The following is a 22,476-nucleotide window of genomic DNA, read 5'->3' on the forward strand; positions in this document are numbered from 1 at the left end:
ATAATAATAATACTTTTTAATAACTGTATTTCAATATAATTGACTTCCTTTGTAATTCTGTCAATTTAATTTTATGTATTTAAAAACACTAGTTTGATGAAAGATCCGTAGATTTCACCAGATTGCTAAATTGGGTGCATGACCCAAAAAAGATGAACTACTCACATTTATTTTTTCCCACATTCATTTTGTGGTTAATTAATTTTGCAATGAATAAAATGAACTTCAAACCCTTCATTTGACAGACAACATTTGCTAAATATACATAGCAATGGGCCTAGGACTTAACGACATTTAATTCATTGGTGTACCCATCATATCAGGCTGGAAATTAGCTGAGCATTTTATTCATCATGACCAAGAACAAAATTTGTCATTCTTCCACTCTCCCAATTTTTTTAAATTAAAAAAAATTTTTTGCTGAATTTTTTGTTTTTTGTTTTTTCCAAGGCCTTCCTTCTGGGTTCTAACTAGGCAATCCATTTAAAACTCTTAGGATAGTGTTTTTCTGGCTCTCATAAGAACTGAACAGGAGTATGCTGGTAAATATTTAACAACTGGCCCTTGTGTGCAAGATACAATTTTAAGTTTAATCTGCATTTACATTTTCTCCATCACTTTTTACAGTCTAGACAAACAGCAGAACAATAAATCAAGCCTAGATTTGGAGATTTTTCCAAATGAAAATTTAACATTTGGCTCTCCAGCTGATGTGAACTGGTTCTAGCAAACTCCTGCAAGCTTTTGTAAATTGTGTAGGGTAATTCCCAGTTGAGCATATTTAATGTCTTTCTTTGCACTCTATATATAAGACACACCTTGAGGGAACTAGAAGTTAGTTTGGCGGTATTGTAGTTTTGTGTTTTTTTTTTTTAATCCCTTACCTTCTGTCTTGGAATCAATACTGTGTATTGGCTCCAAGGCAGAAGTGTGGTGAGGGCTAGGCAATGGGGGTCAAGTGACTTGCCCAGGGTCACACAGCTAGGAAGTGTCTGAGGCCAGATTTGAACCTAGGACCTCCTGTCTCTAGGCCTGGCTCTCAATCCACTGAGCTACCCAGCTGCCCCCGGGAGTATAGTCGTTTTTACTTTTTTATGGGGGGTAGCAAGAAATCTTGGAAGAGTTTATTTTGGACAATATAAGAAGTGTACACTGTGCTCTATGTATCTACAAGCAGTGTAAAGATAGTGCTTTGAAAATCTGCCAGCTGGTCTTTTACTTCTTGTATAGGGGAAACAGCACTAAAATTAGTCAGAAGGCCTGGGTTCAAATCTATACCTCTGTCATGTTCCAATTCTGTGGCCATAAACTTCTATGAATTACACTGAGCTTCTGGTTCCTCCCACTTACCTATTGTTGTGAGATATTGCATGGGAAACCATGAAAAGCACTGGAAAAATAGAATGTATCATTGTATCATTCCTATTTCTGCTTCATCGCATAAGGGAAGCTGTTATACAGGTTGAATAGCAATGAATAAAGATAACTTACTCTGACAATTCAGACCAGTGGCCCCATATGAACCATTCATATTCAGTAATTGGCATCCTGGTCCCAGCACTGTTTTCATTCTTCCCTCTCTTTTACGACTGCTGTAACAGTGCCAGATACATTGTTGGAAACACGAACAAAGTTTTATGATGATAACTAGCTGTGAAATAGCTGTATGTAAATGAATAGACAAATAAAATGTAGTGGAAACAGTACTGGTTTGGAGGCCAGGAAACATTGATTCTAAGCAGGATCATGTGGTCAATTAGGTGGTACAATGGATAGAAAGTGGAGCCTAGAGGCAGGAAGACCTGATTTTAAATACGGCCATAGATATTTAATTGCTGTGTGACCCTTGGGAAGTTATTTAAACCTCTGCCTCAGTTTCCTCATATGGATAGGGTCAGTGAGGTACAGTGGATAGAGTGTCAGGCCTAAAACCAAGAAGACTCGTCTTCCTGAATTCAAATCTGGCCTCAGATACTAGAGCTATATGGCTCTGGACAAGGCACCTAACCCTACTTGCTTCAGTTTCCTGACCTGTAAAATGAGCTGGGGAAGGAAATAACAAACTACTTAAGCCTCTTTATCAAGGAAATCCCAGTCAGACATGATTGAAAACAAATGAATAACAATAAAAAAAATGAGGATAATAGTCCCTTACCTTCTAGTATTGTTTTGAGAATCAAATGAGATAATAATTGAAAAGTGCTTTGCACAGTGCCGGGTACATCGTGTCAACTGAGTTTTTAGGGAGCCCCAATTTTGCCCAGTGCCCTGAGAAATCACCCCAAGGGAAATCCCAGACTCACCCATTTCAGACTGAAAAATAGACCTTAAAGTACTTAATGGTTGCAGGTCAAGTGGGACTAGTAGACCTAATCAAATGTTATATACCCTTTTGTCCTAGTAGTTTCTCCCATGGTATCAAAGTCCTCTCTCAGGTAGCCCAGTCCTTGGTTGTACCCATTGTAAAGCATCAGCTTCTCCCTGACAATCTTGTCTTGGACTTCTCATTTCCTTGTAGCTATGATAAAGTCAATTAATCATTTTTCCTTGTCCTTAGTTCCCCAAAAGGTATATAAGACCTCCAAGTTCTATTATTCCTTGGAGAATCTTCTAGCAGGTTGATCCTCCCAGAGATACTTTCCCCAGAGCCCCAGGGTTTTGACTCTGTGTAGCACTTTGGTGCCTGGTTCTGTGTAGTTGCCAATTATTACTAGACCTATCTCTATCCTGATTAAGGACTTATTTTTTTCTGACTTCTTTAGTAGTTCTGTGTTTTTCCAAGTTGACAATAGTAGTGCTCCATAAATGGTTTTTATATTGCATATACGCATACACATATATGCACATAATGCAATAGCTTATTTAATATTGCTCTGCAATGTAGCCCATTGGAGGGTTGACACAGCAAGGTGTTTGTTTCCTCTTAATTTTCATACAGTAATGAGGGAATTTAATCTGTGCACCTTAGACCCTCACATTGTACTGATAAGGTGGCAGAGCCTGACCTCAAGGGGTCTATAAATAGATATAGGGGGTTCATGAGCTTGGAATGGAAAAAATCACATCTTTATTTTACAATAACCTCTAATTAAAATATAGTGTTGTTTTCCATTATGAATATTAAGCAACAAACTGGTATTCTGAGCAGAGGTCCATAGTGGCTTCACTAGACTGCTGAAGAGGACCATGACACAAAGAAGATTAAGAACCTGTGATTTAGAGCTACTAGGAACCTCTGGGATCATGCAGCTCAACCTTCTCATTTTTCAAATGAGCAAACTGTGGCTCAGAAGTTAAATGTCTTGCTCAAGTAATACAAATAGTAAATGTCAGGTAGAACTGACCATAGGCTCCAGAGCCAAGAACCCTTCCACAGTGCCAAGCTGTATCCAGCACCGTGTGTGTGTGTGTGTGTGTGTGTGTGTGTGTGTGTGTGTGTGTGTGTGTGTGTGTGTGTTTCAGTGGATCCCTGAAGCTCCTCCCAGCTCAATATTGGATAACTCCACAAAGACAAATAAGATAGCTGCTCAAAGAAATTGGCATTCAATGGAGGCTTTTACCTTATGCCTACGAAATTACTTTTATTTCTATGAAAGACCTTCCATTATCATTAAAATACAGTTCAGTGGCAAGTGGCTTACATAATATCAGATATATGTTTATGTCTTTTGAAGAGAGGAAAATCATTGGTGCAGTCACCAAATGTGGTGACATGCATTAATTACCTAGCTATGGATTGACACAGCAATAATTATAAAGTTTTATAAAATTTTGAAGGTTTGCAAAATACTTTTAATGCATTATCTTTTATGATCCTTATAACCACACTGTCAGATAAGTACTTCAGGTCAACGTCTTAATATACTTCCACTTTAAAGCTAAAGAAACTAAGCCTGAGAAAAGTTAAATAATGAAAGTGTCAGAGGTAGGATGTAAACTCAATTCTCTCTTGATCCAAATCCACGGTTATTTCCATATCATCTCTCTCCATCTGCAGATACTTGGAATTTCCAATATACTACAATTTAAGATGTTACCTTTATCTTTTCAGATAAAGAAAAGACAAACGCAGAAAGCTTCCTCTTAGGCCTGTGAATTCTAGGTGAGTGGGTTTACATGTGACCCATTTAGAAGTGGTTTCAAATGTCTTCAGTTAGTATCTCTGATGTACCAACACTCTTGGGCTTCCTAAATCGAGGAATACAGAGGGCAGGCATCTCTCCTGCTGCCTCTCAGTACAATGTGAGTTTCTAAAGGTGCACAGATTAAATTCCCTCATTACTGTGCATAAATTAAGAGCAAACAAGCACCTTGTTGTGTCAGTCCTCCAAAGGCCTGCATTGCAGAGTAATATTAAATAAGCTATTGTATATCTGGATGACCGACTAGTTTGTTTGCAGGTATATTTTGCTCCCCAGAAGAAAGGGAAAATCTTGGTTCATATAGTTGAAAATGTCTTAGTCATATTTTTAAATTTAATTAATTTTAGTGAGGTTCCCATTGTTTTAATAAACAAGCAAGAAAGGAAGAAACAAAGTTTTCTTAAAGAGATGACAAAGAGAGTTTTCTTCCTTTTTGCAGCTTCCTCAGGGAAAGCTGAACTACTTAGCAAGACACTGGGGGAGTGTAAATGCCCTTCTTAAGCACACTTCCGTGTGATTTTTCTGCATTAGTATTTGGTGCACGTGTGAAGTCCTGAGGAGGATTAAATAATTTAGATTAGATGAAAAGGAAATTGAAGAACCCTCTGTGCTGTCCAAGTATCTAGTAAGTTTTATTATTTATGAGAATAAACAAAAAGTGATCCCAGGAAAGAAAATAGTATAAGTTTGGTCTGCTCCCTACTAAGTTTAGAACCAGCTAAGCAGGGATAATTCCTTTAGGCCTCGTGCAGGATTAAATATTAATGCTACAAAAGTCTCATCTGAGTTTTTTTTCTTCTTCTTAGTAATAGGGGGAAAGTAAGGAGGAATTGTGAACACAAGATGATAAACTTCATGAGGTCACAAACAGCATCTTCCTTAGATTTTTTTTTTTAATTTAAACCCTTGCCTTTCGTCTTGGAATCAATACTGTATATTGGTTCCAAGGCAGAAGAGTAGTAAGAGCTAGGCAATGGGGGTCAAGTGACTTGCCCAGGGTCACACAGCAAGGAAGTGTCTGAGGCCCGATTTGAACCTAGGACCTCCCGTCTCTAGGCCTGACTCTCAATCCACTGAGCCAACCAGCTCTCCTAGTACAATACTGTAACACTATCCACTGTGCTACATAGCTGCTCTGGGATATTATGTACATATTCATTCAAGTTTTGTTAAAATTAGCTGAATTATACTAGGTTAACTTATCCACTATTTAAGACTGTATGAAATTCTCCACCCCACTTTTTTAGACCTTTGAATTTCCCCATTAGAGATGTTTAGTTCAAAAGAAAATCTCTTTTAGGAAACAATCTGCCATAGTAATCCTAAAATCAAACATAGGTTTAAAATGGGCAGAACCTTAGAGATCATCTAGTTACTTTCTCTCATCTTATAGGTGATGAATCCAAGGCTCAGAGAATTGAAGTGACTTTCCCAATATCAAAAGGTATAAGGGGCAAAATTTGAATTTAAGTTCTCTGATTTTAAAGCCAGCACGTTGTCTCTCTAAGCCCAGTGACTTTTAATATATGACTTGGATTTAGAGCCTGTCTCTGACATTCACTAACTGTGACCATAGAAATCATTTCAATTCTGAATTTCTATGTGTTCACCTGTAAAATGGGAATAATAATAATAATAATAATACCTACCTCTTGTACCCATTTCACTGGATTTTTGTAAAGCTTTAATGAAATAATTAATGTATGCAAAGAACTACAATTTTAAAGGACATGCATTTACTCTCATTCATACATGCATTGTAACACACGTTTATATACATGCATAGATATCTTGCACATATTTTTACTAAGATGGTTGAATTGTTGAATATATTACAGAAGGGGTCTTTTTAAAAAATCATAAACTTCTTTCAGCAGTCTCAAAGGAAATCTTTGGACTCCTTTTCAGAATAATGTTATTATGAAAAATAAACAATTGGAGGAAATGCTAAATTTTGTTTAGAGGTTAGGGGAAATAAAAATGTCATTTTTCTTATCCATGTTGACATGTTGACCCTTAGTTAAGAACCCCTACTGGTTGGTTATAACTCAGGATGGAGTCATTTGAACTACTTGTTTTTCAGCAGATTTTCAGTTGCGTCTGACCCTTCATGAATCCGTTCAGGGTTTATTTATTTATTTATTTATTTATTTATTTTGGCAAGAATACTGGAGTGGTTTTTCCAGTTCATTTTAAAGATGAGGAAACTGAGGCAAACAAGGTTAAGTGGCATGTCTAGGTACCACCTAGCTGCCCTTAAGCAGATGGCTTCTCACCAAATACTATGTAGAAATGGTACTGAGATAAGGGCAGTTTTGAAGAGAGGGAAGAAACAGTAATGATAACCCCTTCTAAACTTGACTGATTCTACATTGATTGCAACTACAAATTTATAGTGATTATTAAGCTGTCTATAAATTTGCAGGATTTGTAATCATATTCTGTTTTAGTTGCTGTCATAATCACCAAAGCAGAGATGAAGAATAAACCAAATACTTTTTAATGTCTTTTGTTTTGACATAATTATTTATGGATACAACTGAACTCCCATCTGACACCCATTGAATTCTCCCTTGAAGCAAAAAAACAAACACCTAAGCAAAACCATCTATTATACTGAACACATAACATTCTGCAGCATTAATGACCATTTCTTTGCTGAGAGATGGGAGGTGTGCTTCATTATTTGTTTTTTTGGAACCAAGATTGGTCATTATAATTACTCAGTGTTTGGCTTCCTTTTAGTGTTCTTTTTTTTTTTAACCCTTACCTTCCACCCTAGAACCAATACTTGCTATTGGTTCCAAGACAGAAGAGTTGGTAAGGGCTCATCAACTGGGGTGTAAATTGACTTGCCCAGTCACACAGCTAGGAAGTGTGAGGTCAAATTTGAACCTAGGACCTTCCATCTCTAGACCTGGCTCTTAATCCACTGAGTTACCCAGTTGTTCCCTTAGTGTTCTTTTCACTTATATTATGATCATTGGTTTTGTTTTCTCTTGATTTTTCTTTCTTCATCCTGCATCAATTCATATCATATATTTTCATATCATCATATCTCTGAATTTCTTATTCCTTTACATTCATATACCCCAGGATTCAGCCATTTCCTAATGGCTGATTGATTTCCTAATCAATCAACAACTACTTTGTTTGGAATTATTTGCTGCTACAAAAATGTCTTTATTAACATTTTGCCATATTGGCATTATTGCATATAAGAAAGGCAAGCTATGCTGAAAATAAATATGTAGAATTGAAGATTAAATTAATAGAACTTAAGGTGGAAAAAAACCCCAGTTTTGAGACTCAACGGTTTTCATTTAGGCAAATCTCAATTACTGTTCTACAAATAAAATGAAAGCTCCTTTAGTGGAGTCACCATTCCCTGCAGTGAACTGAAAAGCTTGATTTCCACTAGAGGTCAGACATAGCCTTAGAACTTGCATCTAATCAGGCTGCAGAAAGATGGCGCAGTCCATTAAGGCAAGGAGGATGTAGGGTAGGAAACATGAGGAGGCTGATGTGCATTCATAATAGAGTACCTGTGAGCTGTAGGCAGAGCCCTTATGCAGCAACCTTTTTCACAATGGGAAAAGCACAGCTGGCCCATTCATTATTATCAGTGGCTCATCCTACAAAGGGTCATTAACATTCCTTACTAATTGCAAACTTCCATGAATCTGAACACAATAAAACAGGAAAATGAAGCAATTATCTGAATAATTTAATTGAAAAACTACCCCCCCCCCCATTCCTTCAAAATGCATTTGACTCAATTACACAGTGAAGGTAGCTTTGGGCATGATTCAGGCATGTAAATGTTCCTGTTCATGGTTTTCTTTTGGTTTTATAGAAACACAAGCTGTGGATAGGGCACTTTTTCCGTTGCCCTTAACCCCAGTCCCCCTCCTCCTTTTTTTTTGCTTGCTTCAGAAGAGAAGATAAACATGTTTTACTTTCAAATTAAACTTCTGTTAAAGCAGTGATTACAAACTCTGATCTTGTGATATACCAGGATTTCCTAGTTTTTATAGACTCCAGTTTTCGTAGACTTTAAAGCAGGAAGGGCTCTTATATAGTGGTTCTCAAAGTGTAGTCTGGGGACCTCAGGGGTCCCAAGACCCTTTCAGGGAGTCCATAAGGTCAAAACTATTTTCATCATAATACTAAGCCATTTAAAATGTTAATATGGTAAATATTGATTAACCTATATAAATAAAAGCTCTTTGGGGAGGGGTTCTCAATAATTTTCAAGCATTTAAAGGAGTCCTAAGATAAATCATATAATGCATTCCTCGTATTTTTCAGACAAGAATCCAAGACCCAGAGAAATGGAATGATTTGTTGCAGCCAGTCAATAAACACTTAAACACCTGCTGTGTGTCAAGTGCTATTGTGCTGTGGTGCAAAGAAAGGCTCTTAAGAAGTTCATAGTTTAATTAGAGGAACACTGCATAAACAATTATGTATATATATATATATATTTTAATCCGGAAAATTTTATTTAATTAATTAATTTAGAGTATTTTTCCATGGTTACAAGATTCATGTTCTTTCCTTCCCCTCCCCCAACCCCTCCCATAGCCAACATGCAATTCCACTGGGTTTTACATGTGTCATTGATCAAGACCTATTTCCATATTAAGGTGATTGTTTAGATTCTACATCCCCAATCCTATCCTCATCAAACCATGTGATCAAACAGTTGTTTTTCTTCTGTGTTTCTACGCCCACAGTTCTTCCTCTGAATGGTAATAGCATTCTTTCTCATAAATCCCTCAAAATTGTCCTGGATCACTGCATTGCTGCTAGTAGAGAAGTTCATTACGTTCAATTGTACCACAGTGTATCTGTCTCTGTGTACAATGTTCTCCTGATTCTGCTCCTTTCACTCTGCATCACTTCCTGGAGGTCGTTCCAGTCTCCATGGAATTCCTCCTCTTTATTATTCCTTTTAGCACAATAGTATTCCATCACCAACATATACCACAATTTGTTCAGCCATTCTCCAATTGATGGGCATCCCCTCATTTTCCAGTTTTTGGCCACCACAAAGAGCGCAGCTATGAATATTTTGTACAAGTATTTTTCCTTATCTCTTTGGGGTACAAACCCAGCAGTGCTATGGCTGGATCAAAGGGTAGACATTCTTTTATTGCCCTTTGTGCATAGTTCCAAATTGCCCTCCAGAATGGTTGGATCAATTCACAACTCCTCCAGCAATGCATGAATGTCTCAATTTTGCCACATCCCATCCAACATTCATTACTGCCCTTTGCTGTCATGTTAGCCAATTTGCTGGGTGTGAGGTTCAAACAATTATATCAGCAGAGGAAAGACACTAGAATGAAAAGGGACTGGAAAAGATTTCTTATCGGTGGGATTTTAGCAGGAACTTGAAGGAAATGAGGGAAGCCAGGATGTAGATACCAGGAGGAAGAGAATTCCAGACATGGGAGATAGCAAGTGAAAATGCGTAGTTAGGATATGGATTATCTTTTTTTAATTTAATTTTTTTCTTTTGGATTTTTTTAAATAACAAATTTCCACATAAGTTTTCTGAAGTTATATGATCCATATTGTCTCCCTCCTTCCTTCCCTCCCCCTCCCAGAGTTGACAAGCAATTCAGTCTGGGTTACATATATAAAACTTATTTCTATATTCTATATATTATATAATACATATTATTATTATATAATGTATATTCATTCATTTTTGCCTGTGAATAATCTTGTAAAATCAAAACCCCAAATTCTGTCCCCAAATGAACAAGTGATAAATCATACTTTCATTTGCATTCCTACTCTTAACAGTTCTTTCTCCGGAGGTGGATAGCATTCTTTTTTATAAATCCCTTAGAATTGTCCTGAATCATTATATTGCTGTTAGTAGCAAAGTCTTATCACATTTGATTGTCCCACAATATTGCAGTTACTGTATATAATGTTAGGATATGGATTATCTTGTGTAAGGAACAGCGAGGAGACCAGTGTCACTGATTTCAGGGTGGAGGATGGTGGTGTTGTAGGGGTGTAAGAGCACTGGAAAGTTATGGATGAGGCAAGTAATAAATAGGATTTTTTTATTTGATCCTGGAAGTAATAGGAATACACTGGTGTTTGAGTGGGGGCTGGGGACAGGGTGTTTGTGTGACACAGTCAGAACTGATGATGACTTTGACAGCTGAATGGAGGATGAATTGGATTGGGGAGAAACTTGTGGCAGGCAGAAGCACTAGCAGGCTACTGTAATAGTCCAGCCCAGAGGTGATGAGGGCCTGCAACAGAGTGGTGGCAATATCAGAAGAAAGGAAGGAGATATAGTCATATAGGTAGCAAATATCTTGAGATTTTAACCAAAGGTTTCTAATTGCACATCTACTCACATCTTATAAGGTATTATGGAATGATATAAATTTTATGAAGGTAAAATTAATTTTAATTCATTTCAATAGGAAAATAAAAAGACATGTAACACACTTAGAAAAGCTTAGGTAACAAATAGATATAATTAAGCTTTTGAAATTCCTGTCACTATGTTAAATAAGCTTTTAATCATTTTAGAATTGCTTTCCCTGCCAGACCTTACCAATCTAGGTTTATAAAAAGTAAAAAGGGGAAACATTACCAACCAGTTTTATTTTCTTCTTTCTTTTTATCTAGTAATGTTTTATTTTTTCCCATTTACATGTAAAAACCATTTATTGAATTTGTTTTCTAACATATTTAGTTCCAAATTTCTCTTCTCCCTCCCCTTTTCCTTGAGATGGCAAACAATTTGATACTGGTTATGACACTGTTTATACAAGTGGTTTTCCATTTCCTTATACAATGTTATATATTGATTAACCCTACAGAACATTTCCATATTTGTCATGGCTTAGGAGAAGATGCATGTATTAAAAAATGTATTATAAAAATGTATGAAAAAATAAATGAAAAAATTATATACCTCAAACTGTGTCTGGACACCATCAATTCTTTCACTGTCTTGTGTATAGCATTTTTCATTATGACTCCTTCAGGATTGTCTTGGATCATTGTATTGTTGAGAATAGCTAAGTCATTCATTCTCAGTTGTTCATTGTCCAATATTGCTGTTACAGTACTGTGTACAATTTTCTACTAGTTCCACTCACTTCCTTCTGCATCAGTTCATTTAAATCTTCCTAGGTTTTTTCTGCTCATTAGTGCAGTAGTTCTTCAGGCATTCTCCCACTGATGGGCACTTCTCCAATTTGCAATTTTTTGCCACCACAAAAAGAGCTACTTAAATTTTTTGTACAAATGAGCCCTTTTCCCTTTTTTTTTTAAATTTCTTTGTAATTACTGACCTAGCTGGGTGAAAGGATAAGCACAATTTTATAGCCCAGTGGGCATAGTTCCAAACTGTTCTCCATGATGGTTAGATCAGTTCATAACTCTGTCAACAGTACATCTGTGTCCCAGTTGTCCCACATCCCTTTCAATATTTATCACTTTCATTTTGGGGTATATCAGCCAAACCAACAAGTACCTCAGACTAGCCAATTTTCTTTGGGGACAAGGTTAAATTGGTGGCAGGAATGAGTTGTGTAGGGTACTAAAATAACAAAAAGGTTTTATTTTTGCACTTTAGTTTATGGTTCAAAATATATAGTTTGAAATATATGGTTTGAATATAGTTCCAAAATATAGTTCCAAGTAGTTAAGCTAATTGTAAGAATTTATCATGGGTTTGCAGATGGGATTGTTTAGAATTTGAATATTCCATATTTTGAAGTTGTGTCAGACCTTCTTATCATTCATAATATCCAGACGAAGGTGGTTTAAACCCACACAAATTGCAGTGGGTGTCATTCTTTAGGAGACCTTTGCCTCAGATAACCCTTGGTGCTAGTTGTTGTTCGTTGTTTTAGTCATGTCTGACTTTGTGATCCAATTTGGGGTTTTCTTTGCAAAGATGTTGGAGTGGTTTTCCATTTCATTCTCTAGCTCATTTTACAGATGAGGAAATGGAGGCAGTGTTAAATGACTTGCCCAGGGTCACACAGCTAGTCCTAGTAAGTATCTGAAACTAGAATTGAACTTAAAAGTCTTCCTAACTCCAGGCCTGGCACTCTATTCAATATTCCACCTAGCTGCCCCCTTGATCTTAGAGCATCCTTCAAAACAAGGAGAAAATGAAACTTTGTGGTACTTATAGTCAGGATATGGAACTGGCAAAAATCAATTAAAAATAAATTATTGCCTAAAGTAAGTTCTTGGTATCTATCCACAAAAGTGTATCAGACTTAAAAATTCCATCTAATTGAAGCAATAGATGTATAAAATTGAACAAGAATGCCTTGAGACCCACTTACCCAGGGCTAATCACTATAAGTTATCTTTAGGTCTTCCATGAACTAGTTTAAGTGGAAACTATTTGCTTTTTATTCCTTAATATAGTCTTGGTACTTTCCAAGAATGCCTTCCACCTTCACTTCTGCTTATCCAAATCCTACTCTCTAAAACCTTCCAAGTTCTACATGAACTTCCTCTATGACGCCTTCTCTCTAAGAGAACTAGCTAAGACCAATCTCTGATGTCTTTGAGCTAGCTAGATAATATTTACATAGCATTTTAAGGTTTGCAAAGTGTTTTCATGTATGTTATTTCATTTGATCTTCACAATATCCCTGTGAAGTAGGTGCTATTATCTCCATTTTACAGATGAGGAAAATGAGAGGCTATGTGACTTATCCAGGCATTATGGAATGGTAAGTGTCTGAGGAAGAATTTGAACTCAGGTCTAGCACGCTATCCACTGAGCTAGTTAGCTGCCTGTAAGAGAGCACTTACTTTCTGCCACTTATATTCTGAGTACCTCAGTTTTAGAATATTAGTGCATATGAACTTCTTTGATTTTCTATGATTTTTCTTCTTGACAGCAGAAGTCATGTCATGTTTTTCTGTTTGTTACACTGTATAGTTCAGAGAATATTAGATTTACTTGATTGCCTGATTGGGTTTATTTTAAGAAGTTGTACTGCTACCTTTTCCTTGTACAGTATAGTGACTTTCCCTTAAATCCAGCCTCTTGTTGAACCCTTCTTCATAACACAAAAGAACATGTCAGAAAAACCAATAGTTTCCAGCAAACTTATCTGAGATTTAGCCTATTCCATATCCCCAGTCCTCTAGTTCTCAACCTCTGTACCAAGAGCAGGGACATATGTTTAATTATGACTGAATTTAAATGAATTATATTTGAAAGATTGTTATATAGAAGAGAGATTAGACATTTTGTGCTTGTACTCAAAGAGCAATGGCTTTAAGTTTCAAAGAGGAAAATTTAGGCTTTGAGTAAAGAAAAACTTTCTCACAATTTTAGTTGTTTTTGTTCCATGGTTTTTCAGTCATGTTTGACTTTCTGTGATCTCATTTGGGTTCCTTCTCCAGCTCATTTTACAGATGAGGAAACTGAGGCAAACAGGGCTAAGTGACTTGCCGAGGTCACATAGCTAGTGTCTGAGGCCAGATTTGAACTTAGGAAAATGAGTTGTCTTGATTCAAACTCTAGCACTCTATCCACTGTACCACCTATACCTTCCTCACAATTAGAGCTCTCCAAAAGTGTGATGGGCTGCCTCAGGAGGTAATAGGTTCCCATTTCACAAGAGGTCTTCAAGTTAAGGATTTTCAATGCTTTTAAAAAAATTTAAATTATTTATTTAGTCAATTTATAGCATTATTTCTTGGTTACAAGAATCATATTTTTTCCCTCCCTCCTGTACTCCACCCTTCCTATAGCTGATGTGCAATTTCACTGGGTATTACATGTGTCCTTGATCAAAACCGATTTCCATGTTGTTGGTGTTTGCATTAGGATGTTCATTTAGAGTCTACATCCCCAGCCATATCCCCATCTACCTATGTAATCAAACAGTTGTTTTTCTTCTGTGTTTCTGCTCCCACAGTTTTCCCTCTGAATGTAGATAGTGTTTTTTCTCGTAGATCCCTGCATTGTTCAGGGACATTGCATTGACACTAATGGAGAAGTCCATTACAATTGATTGTACCAGTGTATCGCTCTCTGTGTACAATGTTCTCCTGGTTCTGCTCCTTTCACTCTGCATCAATTCCTGGAGGTTGTTCCAGTTCACATGGAATTCTTCCAGTTTATTATTCCTTTGAGCACAATAGTATTCCATCACCAATAGATACCACAATATGTTCAGCCATTTCCCAATTGAAGGGCATCCCCTCATTTTCCAATTTTTTTGCCACCACAAAGAGTGCAGCTATGAATATTCTTGTACAAGTCTTTTTTCCTTATTATCTCTTTGGGGTCCAAACCCAGCAGTGCTATGGCTGGATCAAAGGGCAGACAGTCCTTTAGCGCCCTTTGGGCATAATTCCAAATTGAAGTGCAGACCTTTAATGGAGTAATTTGATACCACCCATCTGTACTCTTGGATAGGTATAATTGCTAGTTTTTCTTTACATCAAATCTAAATTCACCTTTTTGCTTATTTCTACCTATTGATCAAACAGAACACATCCAAATCCTCCTCTCCATGACAGCCTTTTCAGTTAGAAAGCTATTCTGTGCTCTCCCCACCCCTTGGTCTTCTCTTCTCCAAGTTAAATGTTTCCATTTCCTTAATCCATGTCCTTTTGCCAAAATAAGCTTGTGAGAGTATATGTCATTCCCCTGTTTAAGAAGCTTCAGGGTTTCCTGTTGCCACTTTGATAAAATAGACTCTTTTGTGTGGCATTTAAAACAATGCACGATCCAGCTTCCGCCTATTAGCTTTTTTCACATTAGTTCTCCAAAATCACTTTCTGGTCAAAATGAACTGACTTTCTTATCCTTCATCTTACATGACATCCATCTTCTACTTCTGTGCCTTTGCCCAAATTGTTTGCCATGCCTATAGTCATTTCCTTTCTTACCTCTGCTTCTTGGAATTCCTAGCTCCTTTCAGCTCAGAAACTACTATCTATAAAATGATTCATCTAGTCCCCCAGTTGTAAGTGAGCAATCTCCAATTGTTTTGTATCTCCATCACCACCTTTTTCAAGGTAAAGACTGTTTTATTCCCCCTTCCCCCCCATTCTATTAAGTGCAGTCATTTAATGTTTTTTGCATTGCTTATTGCCTTCTGTTGATTTTGAATCTCAGGTCTGGAAAGAATCCTTAGAGACTGTTTAGTCTCAACAATTTTATTTAACAGATACTCAGAGAGGGAAAGTAGCTTACTCATGGTCACACAATTAATTACTAGAAGAGTTGAGCAGAGCACAGGCTTCTAACACATTGTTTAGTTTATTTTCTACTATATTGTCCATAATGTATTTATAATATTTAGTAATGATATAGGTATGTGTTATATAATTGTTATTGTATTTTTAATCATATATAATAGATTATAAATACATTCTGTCATCATGTTATATTACATGTATATAATATTGCATGTATACAAATATAATATAGCATCCCATATTCTATATAACTATAAATGGCATTTTGTATATGTTGTATTGCTTTATAATCAATAATTATGTATTATTTCTATAAACATATATTTGTACATATCTACATACATATACATCTACACATACAGACATGTAGACATCCACTAAACTATGTGTCAGGAACTTTCAGGTTGGCCCCAGATCTGCTAGTAATTAATTGTGTGCTGATGAGCAAGCTGTTGCCTTTCCCTGAGTATCCAAAAAATGAAGGCATTGCGACCAGAGTCTCTAAGAGCCTCTTCCGGTCCTGAGATTTCAGAATCATTATAGGAGAGTACATCCACATATACATTGAAATAAATAAGTTTCCACCATGACATATTCAGAAAACGAACAAACTGCCAGCAGAGTCAGTGACAAAGGCTGCTCGCCTCAGGAGTTGTAATTGAAAAACTTCACAACTGACAGTAGATGGCAGTTGGTGACAGTCAAAAAAAGTTATTATTTTTTAAGTAAATGGGGTCCTTATTAATCTGGGGTGCCAGCTGTCTTAAAAAAAAGAAAGAGAGAGAAGGGATGTACCCTGATAGGGGGACTTGGGCCTTTGGTATGGAAATGGGAAAAGAGAACAGGGAGGAGAACCCCCCTTCCCCACAAAGCGAGGTTCAGGGGAGACAGCAGAATGTAATGAGTTAGTTCAGAGAGAAGAGAGGGGGATTGAAGATTTTCCCTCCTTCTAAATCTGCTCTCCCTAATTCGCTCTTGTCCCTCTTGTCCCCCCTCCAGTACTCGAGACCAAAAGGTCTCCCCTCGATTCATTCACTCACACTCAACTTGGGGAACAGATAACTTTATTGTTAACTTAATCAGATAATACAAAAGGAATAATGGGCAGGGAAGAATGGGAAAAGGAAAGTGGGAAAAGGGGGTCTCTGTCTCTATCTAAACCCTTTTCCTCCCTCCTCGAGTTTGGGGGGAACTCAGGCTTTGGCAGCCTGAGCCCCCCTAAGAAAGTCAGATTTTGACTCACCCCTGGGCAACAGGAGCTGAGGTAAAGTCTGCTCAGATTTCTCTTCAGAAGGTCCCTTCAATTGGGAAGTGTTGGGGGGAAAGATTTCCAGTTACCAGCAGGAAAAGTGGGTAACCCTCAGGAGAAAGTCTTTATCCATCTTCTCTCTTCGATGTCTCAAGACCAAGAGACCCTCACTGCTCTCCAGCCAGTCTTCTCTCCTCTGGAAATTCCACCCCAGGGGCCCCTCCCCCATCAAGTTGATCAATTTCATATACTCTTCAGTCTGGCACTTTTTCTTTAGTGCCAGCCTCTATCACAGTGTGTGTGAGCACACGTGTATATGCACACATCTACATATGCTGCATGTGTGTATTGCCATGTTCAGATTACATTGAAGTATTGGTGTTCAGTTCTGAAACATTAATAAGCTGAAGAATATGCAGAGAAGGACAAGCAGACTGAGATCCATGCCTTGTGAAGATTAATTGAAGGAATTTGCTATGTTTGGCATGAAGAAGAGAATACTCACAGGGGCACTCTAAAGTTTTTTCAAGTATCTGAAAGCCTCTCCTGTAGAATAGAGATTAGATGAGTTCTAACTGGTCCCAGAGGACAGCAAGAGGAGCAGTGGGCACAAGTTACAAAGAGACAAATTTAGATTTGATGTAGAGAAAACTTTCTAACAATTTAGAGCTATCTGAAAACAGAATGGGCTGCCTCAGTGAGTGAATGAGTTCTCCTTTAAGAGAAGTTTTTAGGTAGAATGGATGACCACTTGTCATATGTATTGTGATGATGATTCTTTTGGGGGTATAGAATGGATTGATTTACTTCTAAGATCACTTCCCACTTCTGGAATTCTGTACTTCTTTAAACAGACATATACTCCCAAGTTATAGGGTCCAGTTTAATAGATTACTCTTTTCCAGTCCATCTTCTTTTTTTCTAGGGCAGCCAAACTATTTCTTTCAGCTCCTCTAATCCATAAGGAAACAAGGCAATTTCAGCATGGTTGAATCTCCATAATCTCCAGCAGTCCAGTTGAAACTCTTCTTATGAGGAAAGATCCTTTTCCTGTCCAACAGTATCCAAGAAAGCTATTCTGGTGTTCTTGGTTCAAAGCTAAGAAATGTTTCTTCTAACTTTATGACCTGGGGGGAACATCCTGGAACTATTCTTTCCTGAAACAGTTCTGATGAACTTCATTTTGGGTTTCTTGTCTTACCTACCTTTCAGGTATTGGTGCACCAAATGATTTCTCTAATCAGAAATGAAATCACAAGATTCTAAGGCCCTAGCCAGGGAGTCTCAAGATGATGGGCCTTTCTGGGAGGCTCATGCCTCCAGAAAGGGCACCCTTTACACTCACCATGGTGTCAGTTCAATCAGCAGATTCTTTTATCAGCCTCAACTCCAGCAGGCTCCATTCCAAGTGTGTCTCTTTTAAACTCCCAGAAGAACAACCACCAACAACTCCCGCAAGACCAACCCTCAAGAACCAACCAGAAGACCAAGCTCCAATAACTAACTTCCCAGCAACCTCCAGAAGACCAACCTCCAATAACCAACTTCTCTCAGGCTCTTGTCTCTTTCTTTCAAAGATCTTTCTTGTTTCCTCACTTCCCCTAATTCCATGTCTACCAATCACAGCTGACGCTCTGCTCTAGGACTGCCCAGAAGGTAGTTAGTTGATTCTAATTCATTACCCACTATCTTACCTGTGGGCCACAGACCTCCTACTTCATGATTAAGTGGGAGATTTATACCCTTGGTGATCAGATCTAACATGGGCAGGTCTTCCCACTCAACTTCAAGTACTGTGCTTAGGTTTTGGGGGATTAAATCAACAAATAGACAGGGGATTACAATTCAATCTTCACAATCAAGGAAAAGCTAAGTACCTTCATTGTTACAATCAGGGGAGAGCCAAATCCAATCTTCATGCTACCTAGCCTTGGAACTAATTCTTAGTATTGATTCCAAGACAGATGGTATGATGTTGTTGTTGTTTTTAAGAACCTGCCATTTCCCCAGATACTTTGCTAAGGGCTGGGATACAATGAAAAGAGAGGTGAATTTTATCCTGAAAAAGTTTACATTCTAATGGAAGAAAACAACATATAAAAAGAAGCTAAAAAGTTGATGGAGTTTGGGGGTGAATAGATATCATGGTATAAAAAATAAAAGTTCAGAGAGTCAAGTGGAGTCCAGGGAGGGATGAAGGAGTGAACATGGCAGGCCTGGTACTTTACTTACATTGGAGGTTTTAGGAGGAATTGATGAGTCAGGAAGGGAATAATGAAGTAATCTATAGAGGAGGACATGGATTTTCTAGGATGAGGAGGAGTGGCAGCCATGATATATATATAAGACATGCTGGTGGAAGACAATTCTTGTGAATGTAAGAAACGATGATAGATCAGATTAGTGAAGAGCTGGCAGGCCAAGTTGACTGAAGCACAGAGTACTTAAATAGAAGAAATGAGAAATAAAGCTGGAAAGGTAGGTTGGAACCATATTGTAGAGGACCTTAAATGGCAGGCTAAGGAATTTTATTTTATCCTAAAGGCATTAGGGACCTAATGAATGCCTTTTAGCAGGTGAGTTATATGGTGAATCCCATGCTTTAGGAAGATTATTTTAGAGCTATGTGGAGGATGGATTGGAGAGAGGAGAGGCTGGAGGATGGGAGACCAGTTAAAAAACTCTTTTATTTTATTTTTTTAAATTTTATTTAATTGATTAATTTAGAGCATTTTCCCAGTATTACAAAAATCATGTACTTTCCCTCTCCTCCCTCTCCCATATCCGACACACAATTCCACTGGGTTTTACATGTGTCTTTGGTCAAGATCTATTTCCATATTATTGATATTTGTACTAGGGTGATCATTTAGGGTTTATAACCCTAATCATGTCCCCATTGACACATGTGATCAAGCAGTTGCTTTTCTTCTGTGTTTCTATTCCCACAGTTCTTTCTCTGAATGTGGATAGCATTCTTTCTCATAAATCCTTCAGAATTGTCCTTGATCATTGCATTGTTGCTAATAGAGAAGTCCATTATGAAGAAACTTTTAATACTCCAGATGAGAGTTGTTAAGTTGTTAATACTCCAGATGAGAGTTGCTATTATTGTGGCCATATGAGTCGAAAGATGGGAACAGAATTGAAAGATGCCTTGAAGATAATATTGTTAGGAACTGGAAATTGATTGGATATGATAGATGAGGGAGAGACAGTAGTCAAGTGTGACTAAGATTGGGAACTAAATACTTGAAAAAATAGTAATACTATCAATAAAAATTAGGAAGTTTAGAAAGTAGGGTAATTATTAGAGAAAATTATCATTTCAGCTTTCAGCATATTGAGTATTAGGTTCTAGTGGCATAGGCAGGTAAAATTTTGTAAATTTTCCAAATGAGACAAAGACATTGCCATGGATGATTCTCATTGATTTTTTTTTTGATGCACCTCAATCTTTTGAATGATGTTCTGACAAACATTATCAGCCTTACTGTTTTACAATAGAAAAATGGGTATGATATAGCAAAAGAGCACTAGCTTTGGTGTCAAGGAATCAGAGTTTGGATTCTGGCTTTGCTTCTAACTCTGGGACTCTGGTTTGAATGACTTTACCTCTCTGGACCTCAGGTTACTCATTTGTAAAATAAGGGAGTTGGATTAAACGACATCTTAAATTCCCTTCCAACTTTAAATCATGTATTCCTATGTATGGTGTCACTGTTCCAATTTCTTGGGCCAAAGAAAACATTCTTCTGATTTCTTTTATTTGAGAGAATCAGAATTTTCCCATCTTTGGAACCCTAAAGAGACTTTATCTACATAACTTTATATTACTGCCTGATATAGAGGGAGAAGGTGAAACACTTTATCTAAACCTGCTGCTTTCATTTTGTTTTCATTAACACATGTAGTGTGCTATGGGATGGATGAGGAAGAAGAGAACAAATATGTTTCCCAGCTCAAGGAAGTCTATAGCAGTTGTGATACAACTGGCACAGGATACCTGGACAAAGAGGACCTGACAGAGCTGTGTCAGAAGCTTCATCTGGAGAGACAGCTACCTGTTCTTTTGGAGACACTACTTGGGAATGACCACTTTGCCAAGGTTTGTACTTAATATAACATTATTACTTTAAAAAAATATTTGCTGAATAATGATGATGTGTGTTGGTAGAGTAGGTTTTATGTGAAAAGGATCACACAAACTTATTCCTAACCTACATTTATGTAGCATTTTATGATTTACAGATTATTTTACATTTGGTATATCCTTTGGTCCTCAGTTGTGAAGTGGGTCTTGCAAATACTATTCACCTCATTTTCAGAGAGAGAGAGAGCGCTGCTCCAGCCTGGTCTGAACTGGACAGGGATTCAGAGGCCTCTTCCAAGATGAGGGGCCTCTCCAGAGGCTAGTGTCTCCAGAAGAACCAAGGAAAGGGAGTCAGCCTTTTCACTCACCACGTGTTAGTCCACAGGGAAGCAGTCTGAGATCTCAAGTCTGAGCTCCTCCAAGGCCAAGTTCAAAGGCCAAGACCTCCTCAAAACTGACTATATACTTCCAGGGGAAAGTATGGGCATTCAACAAAATACAAGATTTCCAAGTATTTGTAAAGAAAAGACCAGAACTAAGTGGAAAGTTTGATATCCAAACACAAAGACCAAGAGAAGCATGAAAAGGTAAATAAGAAAGAGAGGCAAAAAGGGCAAAATTTTTTCTTTTTTTATTGAAACTCTCTTCTTTAAGGGCTACAACTAGATCAAATTATATATATTAATATATGGGGAAAATGTTATTTATAACTCTCAAAAATTATATTCACTGTTATAGTTATTAGAAGAATATTTCACAGGAAAAGATTGGGGCATTAAGGGCTATAAGATGATATGCAAAAAAGAAAAAGGGAGGGGGGGAATCGAATATGGCACCAAGAGATACTTGAAGATATAAAAAGAATAGGATAGTCTTTATCACACAAAGATACACATGGGAAGGGAAGGAGGAGAATACTCTTATAAGAAGTAGAGGAAGAGAGTGATAATAGGTAATACTTAAACCTTACTCTCAGTAAAATCAATTCGGAGAGGGAAGAGCATCTATATCCATTGGGGTCTTGAATTTTATCTTATCCTACAGGGAAAGTGAGAAGGGATAAACTAAGGGGTAGGGGGGCAGGGAGTACAACAAGGGAGGGAAAGAGAGAGGGGAGGGAACTTAATAGACCCTAAAAAAACAAGAAGAGAACAAAAAGGGAGGAACCAGAAAAGGAAGCATATTAAGGGAGGGGATTGGGGGGATTGATTAAAAGTAAACCACGGGTTTACAAGGATATAGCAAAAGAAGAAAGGACAGAACTAGGAGAGGATATCGAATTGCTGGGGAATACACAAGTGACAGTCATAACTTTGAATGTGAATGGGATGAACTCACCCATAAAACGAAAACAAATAGGAGAGTGGATTAGAATCCAAAATCCTACCATATGTTGTCTACAAGAAACACACATGAGGTGGGTAGATACTCACAAGGTTAGAATCAAAGGTTGGAGCAAAACCTATTGGGCCTCAACTGACAGAAAGAAGGCAGGAGTTGCAATCATGATATCTGACAAAGCCAAAGTAAAAATAGATCTGATTAAAAAGGATAGGGAAGGTAAATAAATCCTGATAAAAGGGAGTATAGACAATTTGGAAATATCAGTTATCAACATGTATGCATCAAATGGTATAGCATCCACATTTCTAAAGGAGAAACTAGTAGAATTGAAGGACGAAACATATAGTAAAACTATACTAGTGAGAGACCTGAACCTACTGCTATCGAATTTAGATAAATCAAATAAAAAAATAAAT

The 22,476-nt window shown here is 37.4% G+C and overlaps 1 protein-coding gene across 3 annotated transcripts in view; it reads left to right on the forward strand.

The window, feature by feature from the left end:
* The window catches only part of NINL (ninein like), a 174,236-nt gene that overhangs the window by 30,865 nt on the left and 120,895 nt on the right, over positions 1-22,476 (forward strand). For all 3 annotated transcript variants that reach the window (XM_007476594.3, XM_056813792.1, XM_056813791.1), the window contains exon 2: positions 20,538-20,731. In XM_007476594.3, the coding sequence (XP_007476656.2) occupies positions 20,549-20,731 (183 nt within the window). In that variant the 5' untranslated portion in view covers positions 20,538-20,548. The remainder of the gene's footprint in view (positions 1-20,537; positions 20,732-22,476) is intronic.

The sequence above is a fragment of the Monodelphis domestica genome, chromosome 1, assembly GCF_027887165.1.
Source record: "Monodelphis domestica isolate mMonDom1 chromosome 1, mMonDom1.pri, whole genome shotgun sequence".
Lineage (NCBI taxonomy): Eukaryota > Metazoa > Chordata > Mammalia > Didelphimorphia > Didelphidae > Monodelphis > Monodelphis domestica.